The sequence below is a fragment of the Lithobates pipiens genome, unplaced genomic scaffold (assembly GCF_037356315.1).
Source record: "Lithobates pipiens isolate NorthernLeopardFrog02 unplaced genomic scaffold, aLitPip1_a1.2 Scaffold_18, whole genome shotgun sequence".
Classification (NCBI taxonomy): domain Eukaryota; kingdom Metazoa; phylum Chordata; class Amphibia; order Anura; family Ranidae; genus Lithobates; species Lithobates pipiens.
In genome coordinates, this window is record NW_027507758.1 from 368,015,997 (window position 1) to 368,039,820 (window position 23,824).

The following is a 23,824-nucleotide window of genomic DNA, read 5'->3' on the forward strand; positions in this document are numbered from 1 at the left end:
TTTGATAAGGTAGAAAAAAAAATCAAATGGCTGGTGTCATAACTGATCACATGTGCAGCACAATGGCAGTTGCAGATCAAACAGAAGCTAATATATCAGCTTCCATGGTTGAAAAGGATAAGAAGAGTTAGTTTTGCTTCAACCAGTTTAAAAGAAATAGCTTTGTTTAAGTACTTTATCTTTGGTCACATGACCACACATCCTCTACAATATCTCTTCCCTTGGTTGCGGTGGTTGGCTAACCCAAAGGCAGGCAGGAAAGAAGGAGCTGTAGGGGACAGTCCATTTTTTTTGTGTCCCTTTGCACACCGTGGTGGGAAGATTGCAGGGATTGTTATAAAGGTAGGGATGAGAGGAGCTGGAGCTGCCACTCCAAATGCATGTGCAATTGCTCAGATGCCCAACGTGCTAATACAATCAAGGAGAAAGGGAACGCTGCCAGGTGCCAACAACACTCAATTTGGGAAATAAACTGTAATTGCAAAGTATTAGCAAAGGACTGAAAACATTATCATTAATTGTTCTAAATTTTGCAGATTTTCATTTTTGGCTGAAGTTCACTTTAAAATAATAAAATGTAATACAGTTGGAAATCTAATGGTCACATTTGCACATTCTGAATGTTGTAGAAAATACTCTGCGGACACATATATTGTAAAAGACAGAATAGTTACGGTACCTATTAATACTAGTATTAATGCTTTAATTCCTGACTTCTACCATTTACATTTTAGTTGGTTTTACTAGGGAAGTAACACAGAAGCTATTAACCCTTGTGCTTTTGTATCCCAATGGTGCTGGAGTGTTCTTTCCTGCCCTACTCCATTGGTTTAAACACAAATGGTCATTATATAGAAACGTCAAAGGGTAGTCATACCTACCTGTTTTCTGCACCTGCCTCTGTTCTATTGCCAGCTTTCTGTTGGCATTTGGTAGAAGTTTGCTTTCTCTCTTCATCAAAAGCCTTTTATTTTTCAGGAGATTTAAAGAACCCAAGTTACTCCATACCCCGAGGGACAATTACTGCAGTGATCTTCACTTATATAATCTACAATGTGTTGGTCCTGATGATCAGCTGCACATGTGACAGGTATTGATATATAGAAAAGTGCGTTCTTGTTCTTGCTGTAGTCTACCGTTTTATTTTTTTTTATGTGTCTGCACACTAATTTTTGCTCTACTTGCTACCTAAATATAATGGGTTATTATTGTCATGAGGAAATGTCTACTTGGGTGTGTAGATTGTGGGAGGGCAGGGATCAGCAGTGGATAGATGGAGTTTTAGTGCTGGCTTGGACATCACAAAAGAGCAGACCACTGGATGAAGCGCAGTTCTGAAATTAAAGCTGATATATGTTTGTTTATTTGATGCATGCTATCGTTACTGATGATTACTTTTTCATGGTAGATAAGGCAGTCGATTGTTTTTTCTGCCAGGCGGAATGTACTATAATAGTATTAATATTTTGCAGACAACAGACACAGTTTTTACATAGACTTCATTTGAGAGCCGCCACTTCTTATAAGAGGTTCTTTATAGAAGATCACTGTTCGCTTTCTGTAATCTGACTTGTTTGTCAGTGTGTTGCTCGTGGGCAGGAATATGGAACTGGCCTGGCAATTAAAACTTCAGCATTGTTTAGATCATCAAATGATTACATTAAATATGACTTCATGGATGACAATATCGCTGAAGCCTAGATTATTGCCACCTGCAGTAGTTTGAATGCAGTGGCACAGTATCTATCCACAATTAATAGAGCACCACTTGGTACATGTATGTTACTTAAAATACACACAATATATAAATCATCTTGTCATGTTTTCCATCAACATGCGTAATTGTCTTGTAACACAACTGTAAATTTTTAGCCAGGTAACTGAAGGGATTCAAGAGATCAGCATACCTGTTGCTAATACTGGAATTACAATTAGTAGCGATGTTTAAACAAGAGGCAATACCTGTGTTTTTATTTTTTATTTTTTTTCAGCAGATTATAAATTTCCTTTTCCTGTGTATAATCTTAAACTAAAGCTGCCTGTAGATAATTTTTTTGTTCACCGGGCTAATCAAAAAAACTGATTCCCCCATCCGCACATTCAAGGTGGATGAAGGCATCCTCCCCAATGTGTCTTTTTATTTTTTTATTTTTTTTTACAGACAGAATACTTCTATATCATAGGGATAGGCATAAAAAGAATAGCCAATTAGCATTGTTTGGGTATTTTTCTATCTTCTGCTCTCCTATAGAATCAATATACTTCCCATCCTATAAGTATACACATACACTCATTTGCTTATTCTTCCTTTCCATGATATACTTCATAACCAACAAAGGTTGATTCTCTCTTATCGGCCACTAGTGTGTGGGCATGCGCAACCCCCCGTTTCTTGTCTTTTTAGTAAAATTACTTGCTAACTTAACAGAATTTTGTACATTATAGTAGGCATTGTGTTTAGTAGTAATTTTTGCAGAATACTGCCACTGCCAGAATACACTTGTATAAAAACAATATCAAATTAGCACTAAAAAAAGTCCTCTTTATCTATTGTAGCAGCGCTCTTCACTTGTATCCAAATGAAACCAAATTCTCATCCAAGTTCAAAAAACACGACAATATAGAAGGCGAGGTAGGGGTAATATAAGGTCCTTGTTGTGACTGCAAGAAAGCTTCCACCAAAGTTCACCACGTGTGGTTTACAAGTGAAGAGCGCTGCTACAATATATAAAGAGGACTTTTTTTTAGTGCTAATTTTATATTGTTTTTATACAGATGTTTATGTTTTAAAGTAGCTGCTTTGAGATATACATTCTTATCCTATATACTATTTTGGGTAAACACTTTTAACCATGGGAATTTATTCAGAGGCGCGGAGTAGTGTTCAGTAGGGCGGATTGGGAACACTATTTTTTATAGATGCCAGAATACACTGGTCAGTACTGCAGCCAATTGGCTTCGCTTGTACAAGAATGGTCAAAGATGGATTGAAATGAATCTAGTCCCTGCTGAAGCGGCCGAATTTCATTCCATCTACAGTATGGCCAGTTCAATTGAAGTCGTAAATTAGGTAAATCTGTGTTTTCAGTATAGAAAATAAGAGGGATAGTGGTGCGCTGTACATCGGAGGGGTATGCCTGTCGGTAAGGGCAATATACTGAATCAACAGTTAGGAGGTGTAGAATAAAGTTTAAAAAATTAATACAAATAAGAATATAATAAAAATATGTGCCTATGTGACTTATTAAACAGTAATACTTATTGTTGCTAATATATAATCTAGAACATACAGTAAACAAAGATAAAAAATAAGCAATCTTAATTCCAAAGTGCAGCGTGTTGCGATCACAAAAATCGCATAAAGTGCAAGTGCTCTAATGTGATGCACATAGGCAAACCTTCAAGTATAAACAGAAATATAGTGACAACACAATACTAGTGTATCAGACAAAAGTCCGTTTCAAGTGCAAGGTGCTGCGATTATTCCTATAATCGCACAAAGTGTGATTCCTTCAACATGGTAATTTGTGAACAATGTGGAAATGTTGCAATGGAGAGGGCAGTGGTGCTGGTGAGAGGGGATATACCCTTCGTGGTTCCGTGTATACCAATGATGGATGTCCCCTTACCTTACCGCTGTAAGGTAACAGCGTATATAAAGATCTTTAGGATCCTTTGGCGGAGTTTCCCTTTAGTGTGGAGTTCCCAGGTCCTGACAAATGCTGTGGTCCCTTTAAGGGGTTTCTCTGGGGTATTGCAGTCAGGGTTCCTCAATGGTATGGCAGTGTACAAACGAGCTGCGGGCTCGATCTGCGTCACTCCCGGTCGCTTAGTGTCCCGACGCGTGTTCGTCACGGGTCACGTGACTTCATCCCCTGATGAAGTCACGTGACCCGTGACGAACACGTGTCGGGACACTAAGTGACCGGAAGTGACGTAGATCGAGCCCGCAGCTCGTTTGTACACTGTTGTTACAGACTGTGTGTTTGTGAGTATTTTCAAACTTTTTTAAATAAATAAATCTGTTGAAACATTTTCACACTATGGAGTATCCTTCCTCCATGTCTGCTTAAACCTACATACATGCCATACCATTGAGGAACCCTGACTGCAATACCCCAGAGGGGTATTTTTCTTTGGAATTAAGATTGCTTATTTTTTATCTTTGTTTACTGTATGTTCTAGATTATATATTAGCAGCAATAAGTATTACTGTTTAATAAGTCACATAGGCACATATTTTTATTATATTCTTATTTGTATTCATTTTTTAACTTTATTCTACACCTCCTAACTGTTGATTCAGTATATTGCCCTTACCAACAGGCATACCCCTCCGACGTACAGCGCACCACTATCCCTCTTATTTTCTATTCTTCTGGGTTCAGACATTTCCCTCCCAGTGTGTGCAGCAGTACATCATCTCCCTTTCGTTGCCCTGACTTGGCGCAGGAATAATTCCCTTTACTAACTTGTGTTTTCAGTATGCTCAGGCTAAGTAGGCCTCACACAATTTTGACAATTTAAACCCAACATTTGATGGAGAATTATATAGGCAGAGATTACCCTCAGCAAAGTAGAACATGATTGAGACATGAATGTGGCACCACATCCAAAAATGAATACAAAGAAAAAGAACCAAAGGTGAATATGGACTTTAAGTTGGTAGCCTCTAGTAAACTCAAATGAAAAAAGAGAGCACTTGGATAAAATATTTAAAATATATTATATAAACATGTAAAAACCATTATATACAAATATAATGATTTTTACATGTTTATATAATACATTTTGAATATTTTATTCAATTGAGCGCTCTTTTTCATTTGGGTCTACTAAGGGCTACCGATTTAAAGTCCATATTCACCTTTGGTTCTTTTTCTCTGTATTACCCTCCGCAAAATGCACATGTGGCAGTGGGACCCCATGCTACTTAGAAGATTGCTGGTTTACACCAGATTGTTGGAGAGGTGGGTATGCTGATTGCACACCTGTGGGCTAGGTTCCTATTCTTCCCAGGGTGAGAGCTCAGGGCTTCCACTTGGAGACAGCTCCACCCGGGCAGACATGAGGTCTGGCCCAGTAGTCAGGAGGACTCTACCCTACAGACACAAGGTCTGTGGATGGAAGTCAGGAGGGCTCCCATCATCTCTAGTATAGAGAGGCTGCAGGTGGCAGCTTGAGCGTATATATGTCTACAGGAGGAAGAAGTAGTCCTTGACAGCACAGCTCAAAGCTGATCCCAGGTAAGCTAGGAGAGAGCTTGACTGAAGGGTATTTTTTGTTGGTCTGAGGAGCAGGCCTAGGCTGGAGGCCTGAAGCAGCTGTGTGGCAAGAGTAAGCCAGGAGACTGAATAATTCAAAGTTACAGTAATGGTGGCACCCCCTGCATGGGCTACTGATGTCTTTTGTGAATTTTTCCATTCTTTGAAATAAACGTGGGTGATAATTCCCCTAAAAATACAGTTTTGGACTGGCGCACTCATAGAAAAACACACCTACCGAGTCTGATCACCACAATCTTTTATATATATATATAGTGTGTGTACAAAGAAAAAAAAATGGGATATAGGACACCAGTGAAAATCATAAATTTAAAATACAGTAAAATAAAATTGACCCCAAACCATTATTTTGTCCAGTTAAGTGCACTTAAAACATTCTAAAGTAGATTTTCAATATTTCCATGTCTCATTTAGTATATCCCAACCCAGCCTTAGCTCTCAGGGATATTTTATTCTATTCTCTTCATGCTTGAGTAGAATTGTCAGCTCAGTGTCAAATGTAAAAGCCCCCACACTTACTAACCTATCTCCTGCCTCAGGGCTGATAACACACATTCTCCAGGGCACTGAAGGAGTCAAAACTGCCAGCAAATCACTATGATTTATTACATGTTAATCTGACATCATCTTTGTTATATGGCATTTTTGGGTGCCTGTTATTAGAAATTAGCTCAGGCAGGATACATGATTGAGCCTGATGCTTTAGCTGTGACAAGGGGAGAATACAAGTAAATAATGAAACAACTCTGAAAGTTAGGCTGCTTTCACATTAAAAATAGCGCCTGTAAAGAGACTCTCCTCTGACTCCAATGTGGACTCCCAAGAGCTTTCACACTGGAGTGGTGAACTGGCAGGATGGTAAAAAAAAGCCCTGCAAGCCGCATCTATGCAGCGTTGTAGGAGCTGCGTATAGCCCGCTCCTAAAGCACCCCTGCCCATTGAAATCAATGGGCAGCACTGCTGAATCGCCGGAAAATCGCTGCAGCAAACCTCCACAAAATCTATGGTACAGCGCCATTAAATATAGTGGCGCTTTACCGCCAACACCCCCAACGCCCCAATGTGAAAGTAGCCTTAAGGATGTACAATTGTAAGAGTAACACTTCAGGTTTTTTATAACTTGCATATGTGAGAAGTCCTTAAAGCATCTAAACCCAAAAACAAACATTGAATAAATTGCAGCTTGCTAGTCTTTAGATATAATGGTGGTTGTTGTTTTTTTTGTGTATGGTATGAACATTTTCATCAAATACAGAAAATACCTGTTAATCTTGCCAGAAATAAGTGTCCTTGTTAGTTCCTGTGAGCTGACCGGGAAGCATAAAGCTTAAATATATAAATAAACTTCATCTTTCTAGGGCAGGGGTAGGCAACTTTCAAGAGATGGAGATTTACTTGAACAACACTGGTAAAGTCAAAGATCACTGGGCACAGTGTCCTTTTGTTAGGGCCAGTTCACACCAGAACACAGTGCCAGAAAGGCACGTGCCATGTGTGTTTCCTGCACCGTGTTCAAAACGCATTGCCTTTGTGATCTACTGTGGGTGATAATACATTGTTAATACTAAACGTAGATCACAAACGCAGTGTTTAAATCTACACAAGATCGCATGGTACTGCAGTATCATGCAATTTGGCACAGTGCATTGGCAGAGAATAAAAAAAAGACAGTTAGACCGACCTTTTTTTTTTCTCGATAACATATTTTTACTCAGAACAAAAGTAAAATTAGTATTACAAGAGAATGCAGGCTTTAGGAGTGCATTATGCAGAGAATGCAGGATTCACCAGTGCGTTACACTCCAAAAAGCAGGGATGAGGAGTGCATTGCGCTTGAAATGCAAGGAGCAGGAGTGCGTTGCACTCGGAATGATGGTTTAAGTAGTGCATTACGCTCAGAATGCAGGGATCAGAAGTGTATTACGCTCAGAATGCAGGGATCGGGAGTGCATAATGCTCAAAATGCAGGGTTAAGGAGTACATTACGCTCAGAATGCAGGGTTGAGGAGTGCATTACACACAGAATGCAGGGTTAAGGAGTGAATTATGCTCAGAATGCAGGGTTAAGGAGTGCATTATGCTCAGAATGCAGGGTTAAGGAGTGCATTATGCTCAGAATGCAGGGTTAAGGAGTGCATTATGCTCAGAATGCAGGGTTAAGGAGTGCATTACGCTCAGAATGCAGGGTTAAGGAATGCATTACGCTCAGAATGCAGGGTTAAGGAGTGCATTACGCTCAGAATGCAGGGTTAAGGAGTGCATTACGCACATAATGCAGGGCTCAGGAGTGCGTTACACCCAGAATGCAGGGTTAAGGAGTGCATTACACTCAGAATGCAGGGATCAGGAGTGTGTTACACCCAGAATGCAGGGTTAAGGAGTGCATTACGTTTAGAATGCAGGGTTAAAGTGGGGTACCCCCTAAAAAAAAAAAATTAAAAGTCAGCAGCTACAAATACTGCAGCTGCTGGCTTTTAATAATCGGACACTTACCTGTCCCGGGTTCCAGCGATGCGGGGGAACGAAGCCCCCCCCTCGCTCCCCGCTCCGCTCGCGGCGCCGTCATGCATACTGTGGGCACCCGGCTGTGGCTTCACAGCCGGGCACCCACTGCGCATGCGCGAGCGGCGCAGGGCGCCGTGATACGCCGTACAGTCACCTGGGACACGTGACAGGTCCCAGGTGAATGTGCGGCGCGAGGGGAAGTGATGTCACCAGCCCGGGCAATGAAGAAGGCAGACTACGAGGGACCCCCTAGCAACCGGTATTTAGAGGTGAGTAAAAAAATTTTTTTTTGCCAATTATTTTTTTGGGATTTTTTTTAAGAATTTTAAGTAGTTTTATTTTTTGGGGGGCAACTCCACTTTAAGGAGTGCATTACACTCAGAATGCAGGGATCAGGAGTGCGTTACACCCAGAATGCAGGATTAAGGAGTGCATTGCGCTCAATTCAGGGTTAAGGAGTGCATTGTGCTCAGAATGCAGGATTCTGGAGTGTGTTGTACTCAGAATGCAGGGCTCAGGAGTGCATTAAGCTCAGAATGCAGGGATCAGGAGTGCGTTAGGCTCAGAATGCAGGGTTCGGTGGGTGGAGGGGTTATGTGAAGGGTGGTAGAGGACACTGCCATGGGGGTAGCCCTGCCCATAACCGTGTCCTCTGCCCCCTTCACATCATCACCCCCCCCCCCCCACACACACACACAGTCGTATCCTCTGCCCCCCCTTTACCCTATAGCAGTGACCTCTTTCCCCCTCAACCCCCCCTTCCCACTCCCATAGCAGTGTCCTACCTGCCTACACAGCTGTGAGGGAGAGGCAGTACAGTTCTGGACAGAGGGCTGGAGCAGGACTTTTCATATTAGCAAGCTGGTGATTGGTTGGTAGGACACAGGGTAGTCCTAAGTAACCATTCAACTGCGGTTTAACTTCAAAAGCTAATTTGGTGAGCTCCTCCTACTGCCCTCCGTGCTGAGCTATGCTGCCTCCCGTTCTCTGTTAAATGATGATGATGGCGGCGGCAGAGGAGGATGGGGAGGGAGAGACCGGAGCAAGAAATATGCGGCTGAGGAGGCTAGAGGCTAGGTGGAGAGAGAAGGACTGTAAGCTAGAAGGCGGGAGTCAGCAGAGCAGGAACCTGTTTACGGTCTACCTGTCATCTGTCAACAGGTGGACCACAAATGATGGGTTGTTGACTCCTTTTCTAGTGTAAACTACTAATCCCATCAGTTGTCCTGTAATGGAGGTGAACAATGGCAAAAATGTTTGAAGTCTAGCCTATGTGACAACCATGTCTGCTTCTATGGATACAGTAGAGAAATGTTGGTAGACACAAAGGGAGAGCTTTGCTAAAACTAGAGAGTGCAAAATTTGGTACAGCTCTGCATAGAAACCAATCAGCTTCCAGGTTTTATAGTCAAAGCTTAATTGAACAACTCTCCAGTTTTAGTAAATCTCCCCCAAAGTAACCGGAAGTGTGTTATTCTCAGGATTGGGTGGAAATAAAGGGACAAAAGCCTGCAAAACAATCACAGCTAAGGTATGTTAAGGTGCAATATATAAAATCATGTTTTTGGATTTAGATGCACGGGGTGGTGTTCATCTCCCTTTAAAGTATAACTAAAGGCCAACTACAGGTGCATCTCATAAAAATTTGAATATCATAAAAAAGTTAATTTATTTCAGTAATTCAATTCAAAAAGTGAAACTCGTATATTTTATATGGATGCGTTGCACACAGAGTGATATATTTCAAGCATTTCTTTCTTTTCATTTTGATGATTATGGCTTACAGCTAATGAAAACCCAAAATTCAGAATATTTGAATATTACATAAGACCAATAAAAAAAAAGAATATAGGATAATCCAGAAACAGGGCCAGGGCCTGATAAGCCAGTACAACTGGCCCTGTTGTACTGGACCTGGCCAGCAGGGGCGCCCTGGCAATCTGACAGAAAAGAATGCATACAGAATAAAAAATAAAATAAATTTCTCCAACCAGCGCCGCCTCCTAGACCGTGATAGAGGGAACGCTGATCCAATGCCGGGAAATTGAATCCGTGTTCTGTCTATCACGGTCTAAGAAGCGGGGCTTAGTTACCGTGAATGGCCACCGAACAGTTCAGACCCCAGCTCCATGACCCAGTGGGAGATACCCGCTCTATGCAAGCAAGGTACTGGCGAGGCTGCAGATGGGTACAGTGAGGCTGCATTGCTGGCACTGACGAGGCTGCAGATGGCCACGGTGAAGCTGCATTTATGTGCACTGGTGAGGCTGAAATGGGCATAGTGAGGCTGCAGATGGGCACAGTAAGGCTACATTGATGTGCACTGATGAGGCTGAAATTGGTACAGTGAGACTGCATATGGGCATAGTGAGGCTGTATTGTTGGCAGTGAGGCTGCATTGATGTGTACTGATGAGGCTGCAGATGGGCATAGTGAGGCTGCATTGATGTGCACTGATGATGCTGAAATGAGCCCAGTGAGGTTGCATTGATGTGCACTGATGATGCTGAAATTAGCCCAGTGAGGTTGCATTGATGTGCACTGATGAGGATGAAATGGGCATAGTGAGGCTGCAGATGGGCACAGTGAGGCTGCTTTGATGACACAGTGAGGCTGCATTGATGGGCACTGATCAGGCCGCAAATGGGCATAGTGAGGTTGCATTGATGAGCACTCTTGAGTCTGCATTGATCTTTTATCATGTCTGCAGCCTCTGACAATCTCCTGTATCATCATAGTATTTATTTTGGATAATCAAACTTATAACTGGCTGGAGAAAGATAAATATCACTTGAAGACAAACCTACACTTTGTTTCAAGGCTGGTCTGGGGAGGAGCCAGGGGTGGGGCCAGTGGTGAGGCTGAAGGAGAGACCAGGGATGGGGCTGAAAGGGACCCCTTCAGGTAGGCTGTATGGGGCCCCGTAATTTCTATCAGCGACCCTGTCTAGAAACGTTGACTTACTGAAAAGTATGTCCATGTACAGTATAGTATGCACTCAATACTTGTTTGGGCTTCTTTTGCATGAACTACTGCATCAATGCAGCATGGCATGCAGGCGATTACCCTGTGACACGGCAGAGTTGTTATGGAAGCCCAGGTTTCTTTGATAGTGGCTTTCAGCTCATGCATTTCAGTGCATTGCTGGGTCTAGTGTCTCTCATCTTCCTATTGACAATACCCAATAGATTCTCTATGGAGTTTAGGTCGGGCGAGTTTGCTGGCCAATCAAGCACAGTGACGCCATGATCATTATTGGTACTTTTGGCAGTGTGGGCAGGAGCCAAGTCTTGCTGGAAAATGAAATCAGCATCTCCATAAAGCTGGTCAGCAGAGGGAAGCATGAAGTGCTATAGAATTTCCTGGTAGAGGGCTATGCTGACTTTGGACTTGATAAAACACAGTGGACCAACACCAGCAGATGGCATGGCTCCCAAAATCTTCACGGACTGTGGAAAATGTTGCATTTCATTTGGAAATCAAGGTCCCAGAATTTGGAGAAAGAGTGTAGAGGCACAGAATCCCAACTGCATGAGGTCCAGTGTAAAGTCTCCACAGTCAGTGATGATCTGGGGATTGCGGGGAGCATTATGTGCAAATTAGAGTAAATATTAACCTATTATCCATTTATATAAGCTTCTTAGAAACCTCTTATACCTTTTGTGTACATAATTTTTGTAAATATGAAGCCTTCTGCCTTCATTAATACCCTGTCTCCATTCTCAGCTGTGAATCTGCCCATATATTCATCTTACTCCACCTGTACCCAATAGTTGTTCTCGCTTCTTCTCCTATATCATTAAATAAAAAATAATAATAATAAAAAAAAAAAAAAAAAATATATATATATATATATATATATATATATATATATATATATTACACCTGGAAAGTATTCACAGAGCTTCAGTTTTTCACATTCACATACTTTGCCATGGCACTCAAAATTTAGCTCAGGTGCATCCTGTTTCCACTGATCATCCTTGAGATGTTTCTACAACTTGATTGGAGTCCACCTGTGGTAAATTCAGTTGATTGGACATGATTTGGAAAGGCACACACCTGTCTATATAAGGTCCCACAGTTACCAGTGCTTGTCAGAGCACAAACCAAGCCATGAAGTCCAAGGAATTGTCTGCAGACTTCCGAGACAAGATTGAGGCACAGATCTGGGGAAGGGTACAGAAACATTTCTGCAGCATTGAAGGTCCCAATGAGCCTTCATCATTCGTAAATGGAAGAAATTTGGAACCACCAGGACTCTTCCTAGAGCAGGCTGCCCAGCCAAACTGAGTGATTGAGGGAGAAAGGCCTTAGTCAGGAGGAGGTGACCAAGAACTTGATGGTCATTCTGTCAGAGCTCCAGTGTTTCTCTGTGGAGAGAGGAGAACCTTTCAGAAGAACAACCATCTCTGCAGCACTCCACCAGTCAGGCCTGTATGGTAGAGTGGCCAGACGGAATCCACTCCTCGGTAAAAGGCACATGACAGCCCGCCTGGAGTTTTCCAAAAGCCACCTTAAGAACTTTCAGACCATGAGAAACAAAATTGTCTGGTCTGATGAAACAAAAATTGAACTCTTTGGCCTGAATGGCTAGCGTCATGTCTGGAGGAAACCAGGCACCGCTCCTCACCTGGCCAATACCATCTCTACAGTGAAGCATGGTGGTGGCAGCATCATGCTGTGGGGATGTTTTTCAGGGCAGGAACTGGGAGACTAGTCAGGATCATGGGAAGATAAATGCAGCAATGTAAAGAGACATCCTTGATGAAAACCTGCTTCAGAGCGCTCTGGACCTCAACCTGGGGCAAAGGTTCATCTTCCAACAGGACAATGACCCTAAGCACACAGCCAGGATAACAAAGGAATGGCTATGGGACAGCTCTGTGAATGTCCCAGCCAGAGCACAGACTTTAACCTGATTAAACATCTCTGGAGAGATCTGAAAATGGCTGGCTGTGCACCAACGTTCCCCATCCAACCTCATGGAGCATGAGATGTCCTGCAAAGAAGAATGGGAGAAACTGCCCAAAAATAGGTGTGCCAAGCTTGTAGCATCATACTTAAAAATACTTGAGATTTTAATTGGTGCCAAAGGTGCCTCAACAAAGTATTAAACATAATAATAATAATACATTTGCAAAGATTTCAAGCAAACATCTTTCCTTCTTTCATATTGTCATTATGGGTTTTGTTTGTAGAATTTTGAGGAAAATAATGAATTGAATCCATTTCAAAATAAGGCTGTAACATAACAAAATGTGGAAAAAGTGAAACGCTATGCATACTTTCCAGATGCACTGTGTGTGTGTATGTGTATATATATATATATATATATATATATATATATATATATATATATATATATATATATATATATATATATATATATATATATATACATATATAGCAAGCTCAGAAAGTGTTAAAAGATGCAGCTGTCCAGTATGTAGCAAAGATGGTACCATCAGCTCTGGGCCGATGTCCCTTTAACAGATATTTTATACCATAATATGTGGATGTTTTGTTTACTAGCCTGCTTAGAGAGAAGGTTTAAAGGACACGCAGTAGTGTGCAATTACACTTGCAGCTGATGTAGAGTCATTATCATATAGCTTATTTTAATGCTACGATAGAGCAGTTCAGCCATTTTCTACACAATTATGTTTTTCGCGACAAGTCACTGTTTGTTTAAATATTCTTCCAAGCAGAATTATAATTATGAGTACCTTCTACAAAATTAAGACAAATCCTGGCTGTATTTATAAAATATCAATTAAATGTCAATTTACATATCATGTCCATTGCATAATTTCTGCTTTTTTCAGTGTTTCTTTTATAATGCTTAATAGTTTGTGACATATTTGGTCTTGTACTATTGCACACAATTTGGCGTATATAAAATGATATAGTAAAGGTAATGCTTTGCAATAACCTATAGCAACCAGTCAGTTACTATCTTTCAAGTGAGTTCCATTAACATTACGGAAAACGGATTTCTAGATGCTTGCTGAAAATCTTATGAGCCTAACTGGGAATGCTATCACCCGTTCTCATTTTTATATTCTCTAAAAATGATCTTTTCCATCAAGCAGACTGCACATTGCCTTTACTACTGTCTGAATGCTGTACTAAACCATGTACTACAAATAAGATAACACCATGGGGCCTATTTATAATTTTTTCACATAGGATTCACTTAAGTTGCACACATTTTTGCTAAATAGAGTCACATACAAAAATGTGTGAAAGCTAAAGTCTTGTGAATTTTTTGTGAGTTCCAAGTATAAGAAGCCAGCTAGACCCTTAGTGGTGTATGCTTGTAGGCATTTTCTGTTCCCAGCATAAATTGTCCAGCACCCAGGGATCTGCACATGCCACATACAGCCTGCTTTACAAGTAAATCGCTGTACACGGACATAATCTTGAAAATGCAGATACTTCCTTTGCTCTAATGTTTTGAGGCATTGAAAATGCCTGTACATTCTCCATGTGCATGAACCCTACCCTTCAGGTAGAAAGTTTAATATACATGGTACATACACCAATCAGCCATAACCTTATGATGACCCACCTAATACTGAGTAGGCCCCCTTTTGCTGCCAAAACAGCCCTGACCCATTGAGGCATGGAATCCACTAGACCTCTGAAGGTATGCTGTGGTATCTGGCACCAAGCCATCAGTAGCAAATTCTTTAAAAGCGGTAGTAAACTCAGAAACGGAAACAACATTTAAGCAATATTTAAATTACACTAGTTATTTGCAATCTCCAAGCCATAAATAGTATGCTTCAAAATGTTTATTGCTGTCATAAACAAGTAGTTTCTAAATGCTCCTGCTTGCTGTTTGACGTCGCCATTTCAACTCCTGTCTTCCACGTCTGTTTAGCACTGTCTTTCCACCCTCAGTAGGTTTCCCTGCCCATAATCTCGTGCATGCGCATTACTCCCGGTATCCAAGACTCGTTTTAGTTTCTGCTCACTATGGAAACCTAGTTCAGTGAATCAGAGAAGATCCTTTTTCTGCCTCACTCAGAGTATCGCATTATCTCGGTGCTGACGACAACAAAAGGAGTTGACGCGGCCCCGGCATAGACCCTGCATTTTTCCGGCAGCATAAGCTTGCTGGAAAATTAGAGGTAGTGGTGCATGCGCCGGTGACATCATCTAAAAGAAAAATCACGATTTATTACAAAGCAAGCAGGTAAGAGGAGATCAAACATTGGAACACTATAGTATAACCTGCAATTATTAATTCATAGGAAAATGTGCTTAATGGGGGATACAACCGCTTTAAGTACTAACAGTTGTGAGATGGGATCTCTATCTCCAGCACATTCCAAAGATGCTGCATTGGATTGAGATCTGGAGAATTTAGAAACAACATAGGCAAGCCAATGCCTATAAACTTGTTGTTGTGTTCCTCAAAGCATTATCGAGCCATTTTTGCAGTGTGGTAGGGTGCATTATCCTGCTGAAAGAGGCCACTGCCATCAGGGAATACCATTTCCATGAAGTGGTGTACATGGTTAGCCACAATGTTTAGGTAGGTAGTATGTTGCAAAGTAACATCCACAAGAATGGCGGTACCCAAGGTTTCCAAGTCGAACGTTGCCCAAAGCATCACACTGCCACCCCGGCTTTCCATACTTGCCTCCCACACTGCATCCTGGTGCCATCCTTTCCCCAACGCACATACACCCGCATTCACATAATATAAAAGTGATTCATCAGATCAGGCCACCATGCTCCTTTGCTCTGTGGTCCAGTTCTAATACTCACATGCTCATTGTAGGCGCTTTTGGCTGTAGACACAGGTCCACAGGTTCCACGCCTGGTCTGCAGCTACATAGCCCCCTACACAACAAACGGCGATGCATATTTTATTTCTGCTCTCAACACATCAACATCATGGGCAACATGTTTATTGCTGCCTAATATATTCCACTGACTTTCAAACGCCATTGTAATGAGATAATCAATGTTATTCACCTGTCAGTGATCTTAATGTAATGGCTGATCTGTGTATATGTGAACTTTTTTGTATCTGAAAAAACTTGTATGTCTGTTTGGAGCAGCTTGAATCTGGAAGTTTGGGACATCCATACAGATTACACTACAGTTACACTATACAGCCTGGTCTCTGACCCATTTCCACTTGTAGTAAAACAGTAAAAGAGCAAAAGTGCCTTGAACAGGACATCCCTCTGCTCTTTTGTCTCTTGTAAGCATGTTCACAATGAAGACTGACATCACTGTGCAAAGCAATAGAGCCCTAAATAGCCATTTTGAATATGGCAGTGCAGAAGCATAATATAAAAACAGATTTGTGTATTTCTGTTTCTGTTTTGCCAAGTAAATGTATTTAAATATGTGAAATTAACACATAACTGGATTAACTGGTAATTTTCATTTCTGCCATGAAGTTTGGTTTGGATACAATGGACATGCATACCTAGAGGTGCCTGCTTGATGGGCCAGGGGACTCCTTATAATGTAGTACCAACCAACAGTATTCCTGAAAGTAGTCTTTCAAGATATACCTAACTAATTCTAAAACTTCTCTCCCCACCCCCCCAACACCTGTAGTAACTAATCTGTGGACAGTAGATCTATATACAGTAAAACCTTGCATTGAGAGCATAATTCGTTCCGCAAGCATGCTTGTAATCTAAAGCACTTGTATATCAAAGCGAATTTCCCCATACGAAATAATGGAAATCCAAATAATTTGTTCCACAACCATTTATTCATAAATCCTTCAGTTTATAGTCCATATAAAAAGATTATAGCAATGTGACCAGGTTGTGTAACCATAAAATGTCCATTCGCAAATGGAAGCTTCCACAAGGGGATTAGAAGCAAAATCCAGCAGGAGCTACAGAGTATAAGGCCTCATGCGCACGGACATTTTTACAGCCGCTTTTTTGAGCGTTTTTTGCAGCTTAAAAACGCCTGTCCATGTTAGTCTATGGCTTCATGCCCACCTAGGCGTTTTTGAGCTGCAAATGGCATAGGCGTTTTTAAGCTGTAAAAAAAACCCAGGACCAGTGCGTTCCGTGGCGCGAAGCTAGAGTTGTAAAAACGCGAATCGTGGGAAAACGCGCATAAACGCGCAGCATATTTTCTTTGTTTTCTGAGTGCTATAGCCAAGAGATGTGTTTCTTTAAAAAGGCATCGGAGCTAGCTTTGCAGCCAGTTTTTTTAAAACGTCCGTGTGCATGAGCACTTAAAGAGAAGAGAGATGCCTTTAAGTCTAGCAATATGTTGCTAAATGTTGTGCCTTTATTAAATGTAACCATATTGCTACACTTAGAGGTGCCTCTCTTCTCTTTTATACTTAATTGTGGCATGGCACTGCTTGTATATCAAGTCAAAATGTATTTAAAAATGTAGCTTGTCTTGCAAAACTCTCTCAAACCAAGGTTTCACTGTAAGCCTATTTTCATAGTTTCAAAGTTTCATAGTTAGTAAGGTTGAATAAAGACACCAGTCCATCCAGTTCAGCCTGTGTGAGTGTCTACAATTGTTCCTATCCCTGTATGTTGCACACTCACATTGGTCCCTACCCTCAAGGAGCCCACAATCCAAGGTCCCCATTCATATACTAAGGCCAATTTTTGGACAGAAGCCAATTAACCTACCTGCATGTCTTTGGATTGTTGGAAGAAACCGGAGTACCCGGAGGAAACCCACGCAGGCACAGGGAGAACATGCAAACTCCAGGCAAGTAGTGTCGTGGTTGGGATTTGAACCAGCGACCCTTCTTACTGCGAGGTGAGAGTGCTAACCACTACACCACTGTGCTGCCCAGGTTGCTCTGGTACAATCACGGTGATCAGATCCCCTATGTCAGCCAGCGGTGGCTTCAAGGGAGAGGATGGCGCGCCGTCAACAGATGGGCCATAATAAACCTTGAGTAATGTCATTGCTTATGCATTCCAGCCGCTGCTGAGCGCTGTTTCCTCTCCCCTGCAGCTGTAACAGGTGATCAGAGGACTAGACAGGAACAGCCTGAATATAGGTATGTTTACAGATAGCTTAGTATAGGTTTTAGGAGGGTAGGGAGCATTTTTAAGATTAGATATAGCCTGGAATTCTACTTTAACTGTAGTAGAATTATTGTTACCATCAGCCATTGGACTGTAACTTGAATCACCAAAAAAGTCATATCTCTGAATAAACCCATACCAGACTGGTATAATGATAGTCGCTTTAAGAGTTACAGGAAACCTTTGAGGCTCAGCTGTAATACTTTGCTATACAATCGACATTGACTGATATATGAGTGAATTATATAGGCAGACATATTGCAGCTAGTAAAGATCATTTTGTGTCAGCAGTATACCTTATATTAGGTAGCTTTAGCATGGGAAAGTGGATGAGAGATGTTCAGTTTATGAGAGTCATGTTAGATTGACTGTTTATATTTTACTGCAGGTTGACTTTATTCCAATATCATTTCTTTTAACAACCTATTTCTACAAAATAGTATCTTCCTGACCAATATGTCATTATTGGATGTGGATTTGGCCATGATCCTCAGGAATAAGGGAGGCGTCTACAGATGTAGCCTTTAGTATCCCAAAAATGGTTAGGATATTTGGTGGTGACGATAAAAGAATTGTAGTGGCCATTTGTGAGTTTATTATTCTTTGTCTGAATCTAGCCGGACACGTTTAGCTTTAAAAAAATTGCCAATGCTCTTGGCAGAAAAAATGTGAATTTTGAGCATTTTTGTACAGGTACTTAGGAAAGTTTAAGGCCCCTTTCACACTGCAGCGCTGCTAAAACAGCACTAATGCATCTGGCGTTTTTGCAGTGCTTTAGCTGTATTTTAGCAGTGCTTTTCGGGCATTAGTGGGGCTGATTTTTTTAAGGTCACCTTACGTGACCTAAAAAAAAAAAAAAAAAAAAAAAAGGAAAGGAATCCAGTCTTGCAGAGCTTTTAAATCTCTTTTAAGGCGCTTTGGTAGTGCTGCACATTCATTTCAGAGATGCTGCTTGCAAGACTTTTCCAAACCTCCCACAAGCGCACCGCTCCAGTGTAAAAGCACTCATTTCAAAGAATGGGAGGCAGTTTTCAGGTGCTTTTTTAGAGGCTATTTCTAGCACTAAAACACCTGAAAAGGGGGGGGCCTTAGCGTTTATTTTCTGCCAGAAAATCACTCTCAAAAACAGAAGGGTTTTCTTTTCTGCCTCTAAACACTGAGCTTAAAATATGCCTCTAAACAAGCTAATGTGCATGGACACAGTTGCTTCTACAGCCAAAATGCTAAACTCCTCTAGGAGCAGCGTTTTTTTAACCACTTCAGCCCTGGAAGATTTGGCTGCTCAATGACCAGGCCATTTTTTGCGATTCGGCACTGCGTCGATTTAACTGACAATTGAGCGGTCATGTGACGCTTTACCCAAACAAAATTGACGTCCTTTTTTTCTCACAAATAGAGCTTTCTTTTGGTGATATTTGATCACCGCTGCGGTTTTTATTTTTTGCACTATAAACAAGAGAAGAGTGACAATTTTGAAAGAAACACAATGGGGCTGGTTTACTAAGATGAATGCACTGCGCCGGTTCATACCTCCATTTGTGCGCCAGATAATGATCAAGTGAGCGTATGAACTGGCGCACGCATAAGCGCAACACATAATATGCCGGCGTAATTCATAATATCAAGCTCCATATAATTAACAGTCCATTCACACAGGGGCAACACGACTTCCAGCGTGATTTTGGTAGACAGCTTGGACACGACTTGAGTGTGAATCACAGGCGACTTTAATAAAAAAATAAAAAAAAAACAGCATTGGTTCCCCTCCAAGAGCATACCAGGCCCTTCAGGTCTGGTATGGCTATTAAGGGGAACCCCGCTGCAAAAAAAAAATGGCATGGGGGTCCCCCTCAAAATCCATACAAGGCCCTTCAGGTCTGATAAGGGGAACCCCGTGCCAAAAAAAATGGCCTGGGGATCCCCCTCAAAATCCATACCAGACCCTTATCTGAGCACACAACCTGGCAGGCCACAGGAAAATAGGGGGGGATGAGAGAGCGCGCCCCCTCCTGAACTGTACCAGGCCACATGCCCTCAACATTGGGACATGCTTTGGGGTGCCCCCCAAAGCACCTTGTCCCCATGTTGATGAGGACAAGGGCCTCACCCCCACATCCCTGGCCGGTGGTTGTGGGGGTCTGCGGGCGGGGGGCTTATCGGAATCTGGAAGCCCCCTTTAACAAGGGGACCCCAGATCCTGGCCTCCCCCCCTGTGTGAAATGGTAACCCTACCATTTCACCAAAAAAGTGACAAAAGTGTTAAAAATGACAGGAGACATCTTTGACAAGTGCTTTATTAAAGTCTTCTTGCATCTTCTTTCTTCTGGTCTTCTTCCTTCTTTTCTTCATCCTTCGGTTTCTTCATCTTTTTCCTCCATCTTCTTCTTCCTCCGGTGTTCTCGTCCGGCATCTTCCTCCATGGCGTCTCTTCTTCGTTCTCGGTTTACGCCCAAGCTCTTGACGCCTGTAAGCACGCCTAAACACTTTACACACTTTCACAAGCAAAACATCCTGTGTGCATGAGGCCTTCGATTTTTTTTCTTTCACCCCTAAATAATGCAAATGAATAGATTCCTCCATCCATTCTGAACAGCATGGATGAAGGAATCTTCCCTACCGGCTACTGTATTGTGATAACTGATGCTACTGTATTGTGATAACTGATGCTACTGTATTGTGATAGTTGATGCTCCTGCTGCCTTTTGAGAGGATGATTTTCCACTCAGCTTGATTTTTTTAAACTGCCCCATATTGGTGACCTATTGTCTGTAAAGCTGTATATGGCCATTCTTCCCACTGAGATTTATAATTTTTTTTGTCTATTTTGTAGTTTTTTTTTTAAAAAAGTCTGCCTTGGAAGGGAGAAACAGATTCTTTATTATCACCTTTTAAACTGGACAATGGATAGTGGCACACAATTTTTTGGATAATGTCTATCTCTCAACTTTCTGAGATAAAAAGAGAGACATCTTTTAGTACAAAGTTTACAGGCAAAATACAGACTCCTGCAACCCTAAAACCTTGTTTTATCCAGTGAAGAATTGAAATTGTATTTCCCAGAACACTGACCAGCTAGCCAGCAATAAATAAATAAATTACATGGTCTAACAATTTGCATTAAAAATGCATGAATATACTGTATGTTGAAGCTGTCAAACCTCGTTAAGGCCCCTCTGTATAATGCGGTCTTAACTCTAGTCTGTGAGAATCTTTATATTATAACATATATAGCAATGGATAAATTATGGACAGGTATGCCTGGAGGCAGCCAATTCCTCCCTAAATGCACAGGGATTCATTAGAAGCCCATCAAAGCACAATGGCAGCTGAAGGCATCTAATGTAAAATAAGACTGTTTTCTGTTTACCAGCCATCTACTCTTGTAGATTGTGGCATTGTCTCTTCTTGTAAAGTTAAAGAATGCTCCATCTGCTCAAAAGACTCTGATTTAGTACTTTTGGTATGTTCCTGAAAGGCTGTTATTTCTTAGTGTTGGTTTCTGCATCAGTGCTGTTTTTTGTTTCCAGTCTGCCTGAAGCCCTACCTTTAGATACAGGTCAGGCATATGACAGTTAAAACGTATGTAAACACTAACAATGAACGTATCTTATTTGCTCTGTTTTAGTCTCTTAACTCATTTATAACATCCCAACGCATATATGTGACAGCACAGTGGGTGAGCCTTAATGCCCACATGCCGCTTATATACATTGTTCTGGGGACACACTGACAGCTCATAGTCAACTACCAACAATCTGGCACAGGTAGGATGGCCTCTTGATGACATCATAATTGTAAAGCCAATCATAGAAATGAATTGATCGGAAGCCCCTGCTACAGGCCTCAGGCATCATGGCCCACTTAAAGGACTGACTACCACCGAAAAGGGGTTAAGTATACAATGGAAAGTATTTTGTTATACAATGCTGTGAAAAAGCATTTTTTGCCCCCTTTCAGATTTTTTTTTTTATTTCTTTTTTTTGCATATTTGTCATTCTTAAATGACTCGGATCATCTAAATTGTTTTATTATTACACAAAGATAACCCGAGTAAATTCAATATGCAGTTTTTAAATCATGGTTTCATTTATTAAGGCCAAAAATCTGTCCAAACCTGCTTGGCTTTATGTAAAAAAGTAATTGAAAAAGTCCAAACCTAATAACTGGTTGTGCCACCCTTGGCGGCAACTGCAGTCAAGCGTTTGCGATTCTGGCAATGAGTCTTTCACGTTGCTGTGGAGCAATTTTGGCATGTTTGTTTCTAAACTGTTCTCGATTTATTTATTTTTTTAGATTGTAGCATTATGTGTGGCTTTTTGTGATCTGTTAACATGCTTTGCTTTGTCAGACGGCTTCTATTTATGTAATTTCTTGATTCAACAGGTCTGGTAGTAATCAGGCCTGGTTGTGGCAAGTGAAATTTAACTCGACTTTCCCAAAAATTGTGGTTAATCACAGGTCATGATTTAGCATGGGAGGGGGCAGTTTCTTTTTCGCATAGGGCCAGGCAGGTTTGATCAGCTTTTTTCCCTTAATAAATTAAATAATAATTAAAAAAACTGGATCTTGGATTAACTCAGGTTATCTTTGTGTAATATTAAAATTTGATCTGAATCATTTAACTGTGAGAAATATGCAACAAAATAAAAAAATGAGGAAGGGGGCAAATACCTTTTCATAGCACTGTATCTGTTCAACAGTACACGCATTTAGAAAATTGATTGGAAAATACCGCTTTCAAAGTGATCGTAAGAAAATCTGATTGTTAGTACACAGCTTTTGAGAGCTGGTCACGACAGTTCATGTGAAATTATCTGAAGGGACACAAAAAAATGTTTGTTGTACAATACCAGAATATACAACATTTGTTTATCAGTACAGTATTTGTCCGAACACAATTGGAAGAGCAAGACCATGCATGCTTTGAAATGAAAGAATACATAACAATACAACACACACATTACATCACTTTGGGTGTTGTATTCTGTCGTAGGAGAATTTTTGGAAGTCTAGAAACCTCTTAATTTCGCTATAAGACTAGCAAGCAAAATAAGACAAAAAAAACTGACAATCATTTTCATTGTGTGTACGAGGCTTTAGTGTGATAAGTAAAAAAAATACCCTTTGATCCTGGCAGAAAACTAGCTACACCAGCCACTTTAGAAAATCGCCACATGGGCAAAAATAACACGTTGTGAATAATGGAATTTCTAATCCAGCCACATCCTTTAGGATATACTTGTTACGCGATTTTCCTTACTAGACTCTTTGCTACTATATGAGTGAACAGTCCAGCTGGTCTCTACTTTGGATGGGATGAGGTATAACCAAACTGGCTATGACTATATGGCTTTACTTGGTGTTGAATGCTTTCCTGTTACAAGCTTGATGGATAACAACTCCTGTTTATTGCATGCTCTATGCTTATAGATATGGAATCTACATATCATTTCATTATAGATTTAGTAGGATAAGTTTTTCCTGCAGTACTTGTTGTAACAAGCTGGCTGTTGCCTATTATCCTACAGCTTCAATCACACAGTTCCAACTCTCTGAGGAGATCTGTTCACTAACTGAAGACCTTTGGCCCAATATGTTTTTACAGCATATGGAGTGATACCTCTTTGTGATGTCTGGTATTGAATGTCCCTTTTTGGAGTTTGCTTCTATGAACACGTGTTAAATGATTCATGTTCATGTTGATATGCATAGTAATTATCCCTCTCGGATCTATTTTGTAAGATCCAAAAGCCAAGTATGCCAGATGTAGGAACTTATTTTTTATTAAGTTAATGGCTGTTTGAGTCATCATTGAAATTTACTTAATTTCCATCATGGAACTTTATTACACTCAATAGCTAGCTATGCTGTATACTCAGCATTTATTAGGCCATTGGGTCTTTTGAGATTGTCCTCAGATTCTATTCCACAAGCACTATTATATTGCTTTATTATAATCCTACAGTATAGTCATATTTTTGG

At 41.0% G+C, this 23,824-nt stretch overlaps 1 protein-coding gene across 2 annotated transcripts in view; it reads left to right on the forward strand.

The window, feature by feature from the left end:
• LOC143988229 (solute carrier family 12 member 9-like) overlaps positions 1-23,824 on the forward strand; it is a 325,643-nt gene that overhangs the window by 94,360 nt on the left and 207,459 nt on the right. For both annotated transcript variants that reach the window (XR_013276794.1, XM_077487641.1), the window contains exon 6: positions 979-1,090. Coding sequence is in view for 1 of the 2 variants with exons in the window: in XM_077487641.1 (XP_077343767.1) it covers positions 979-1,090 (112 nt within the window). In the remaining variant the exon portion in view is untranslated. The remainder of the gene's footprint in view (positions 1-978; positions 1,091-23,824) is intronic.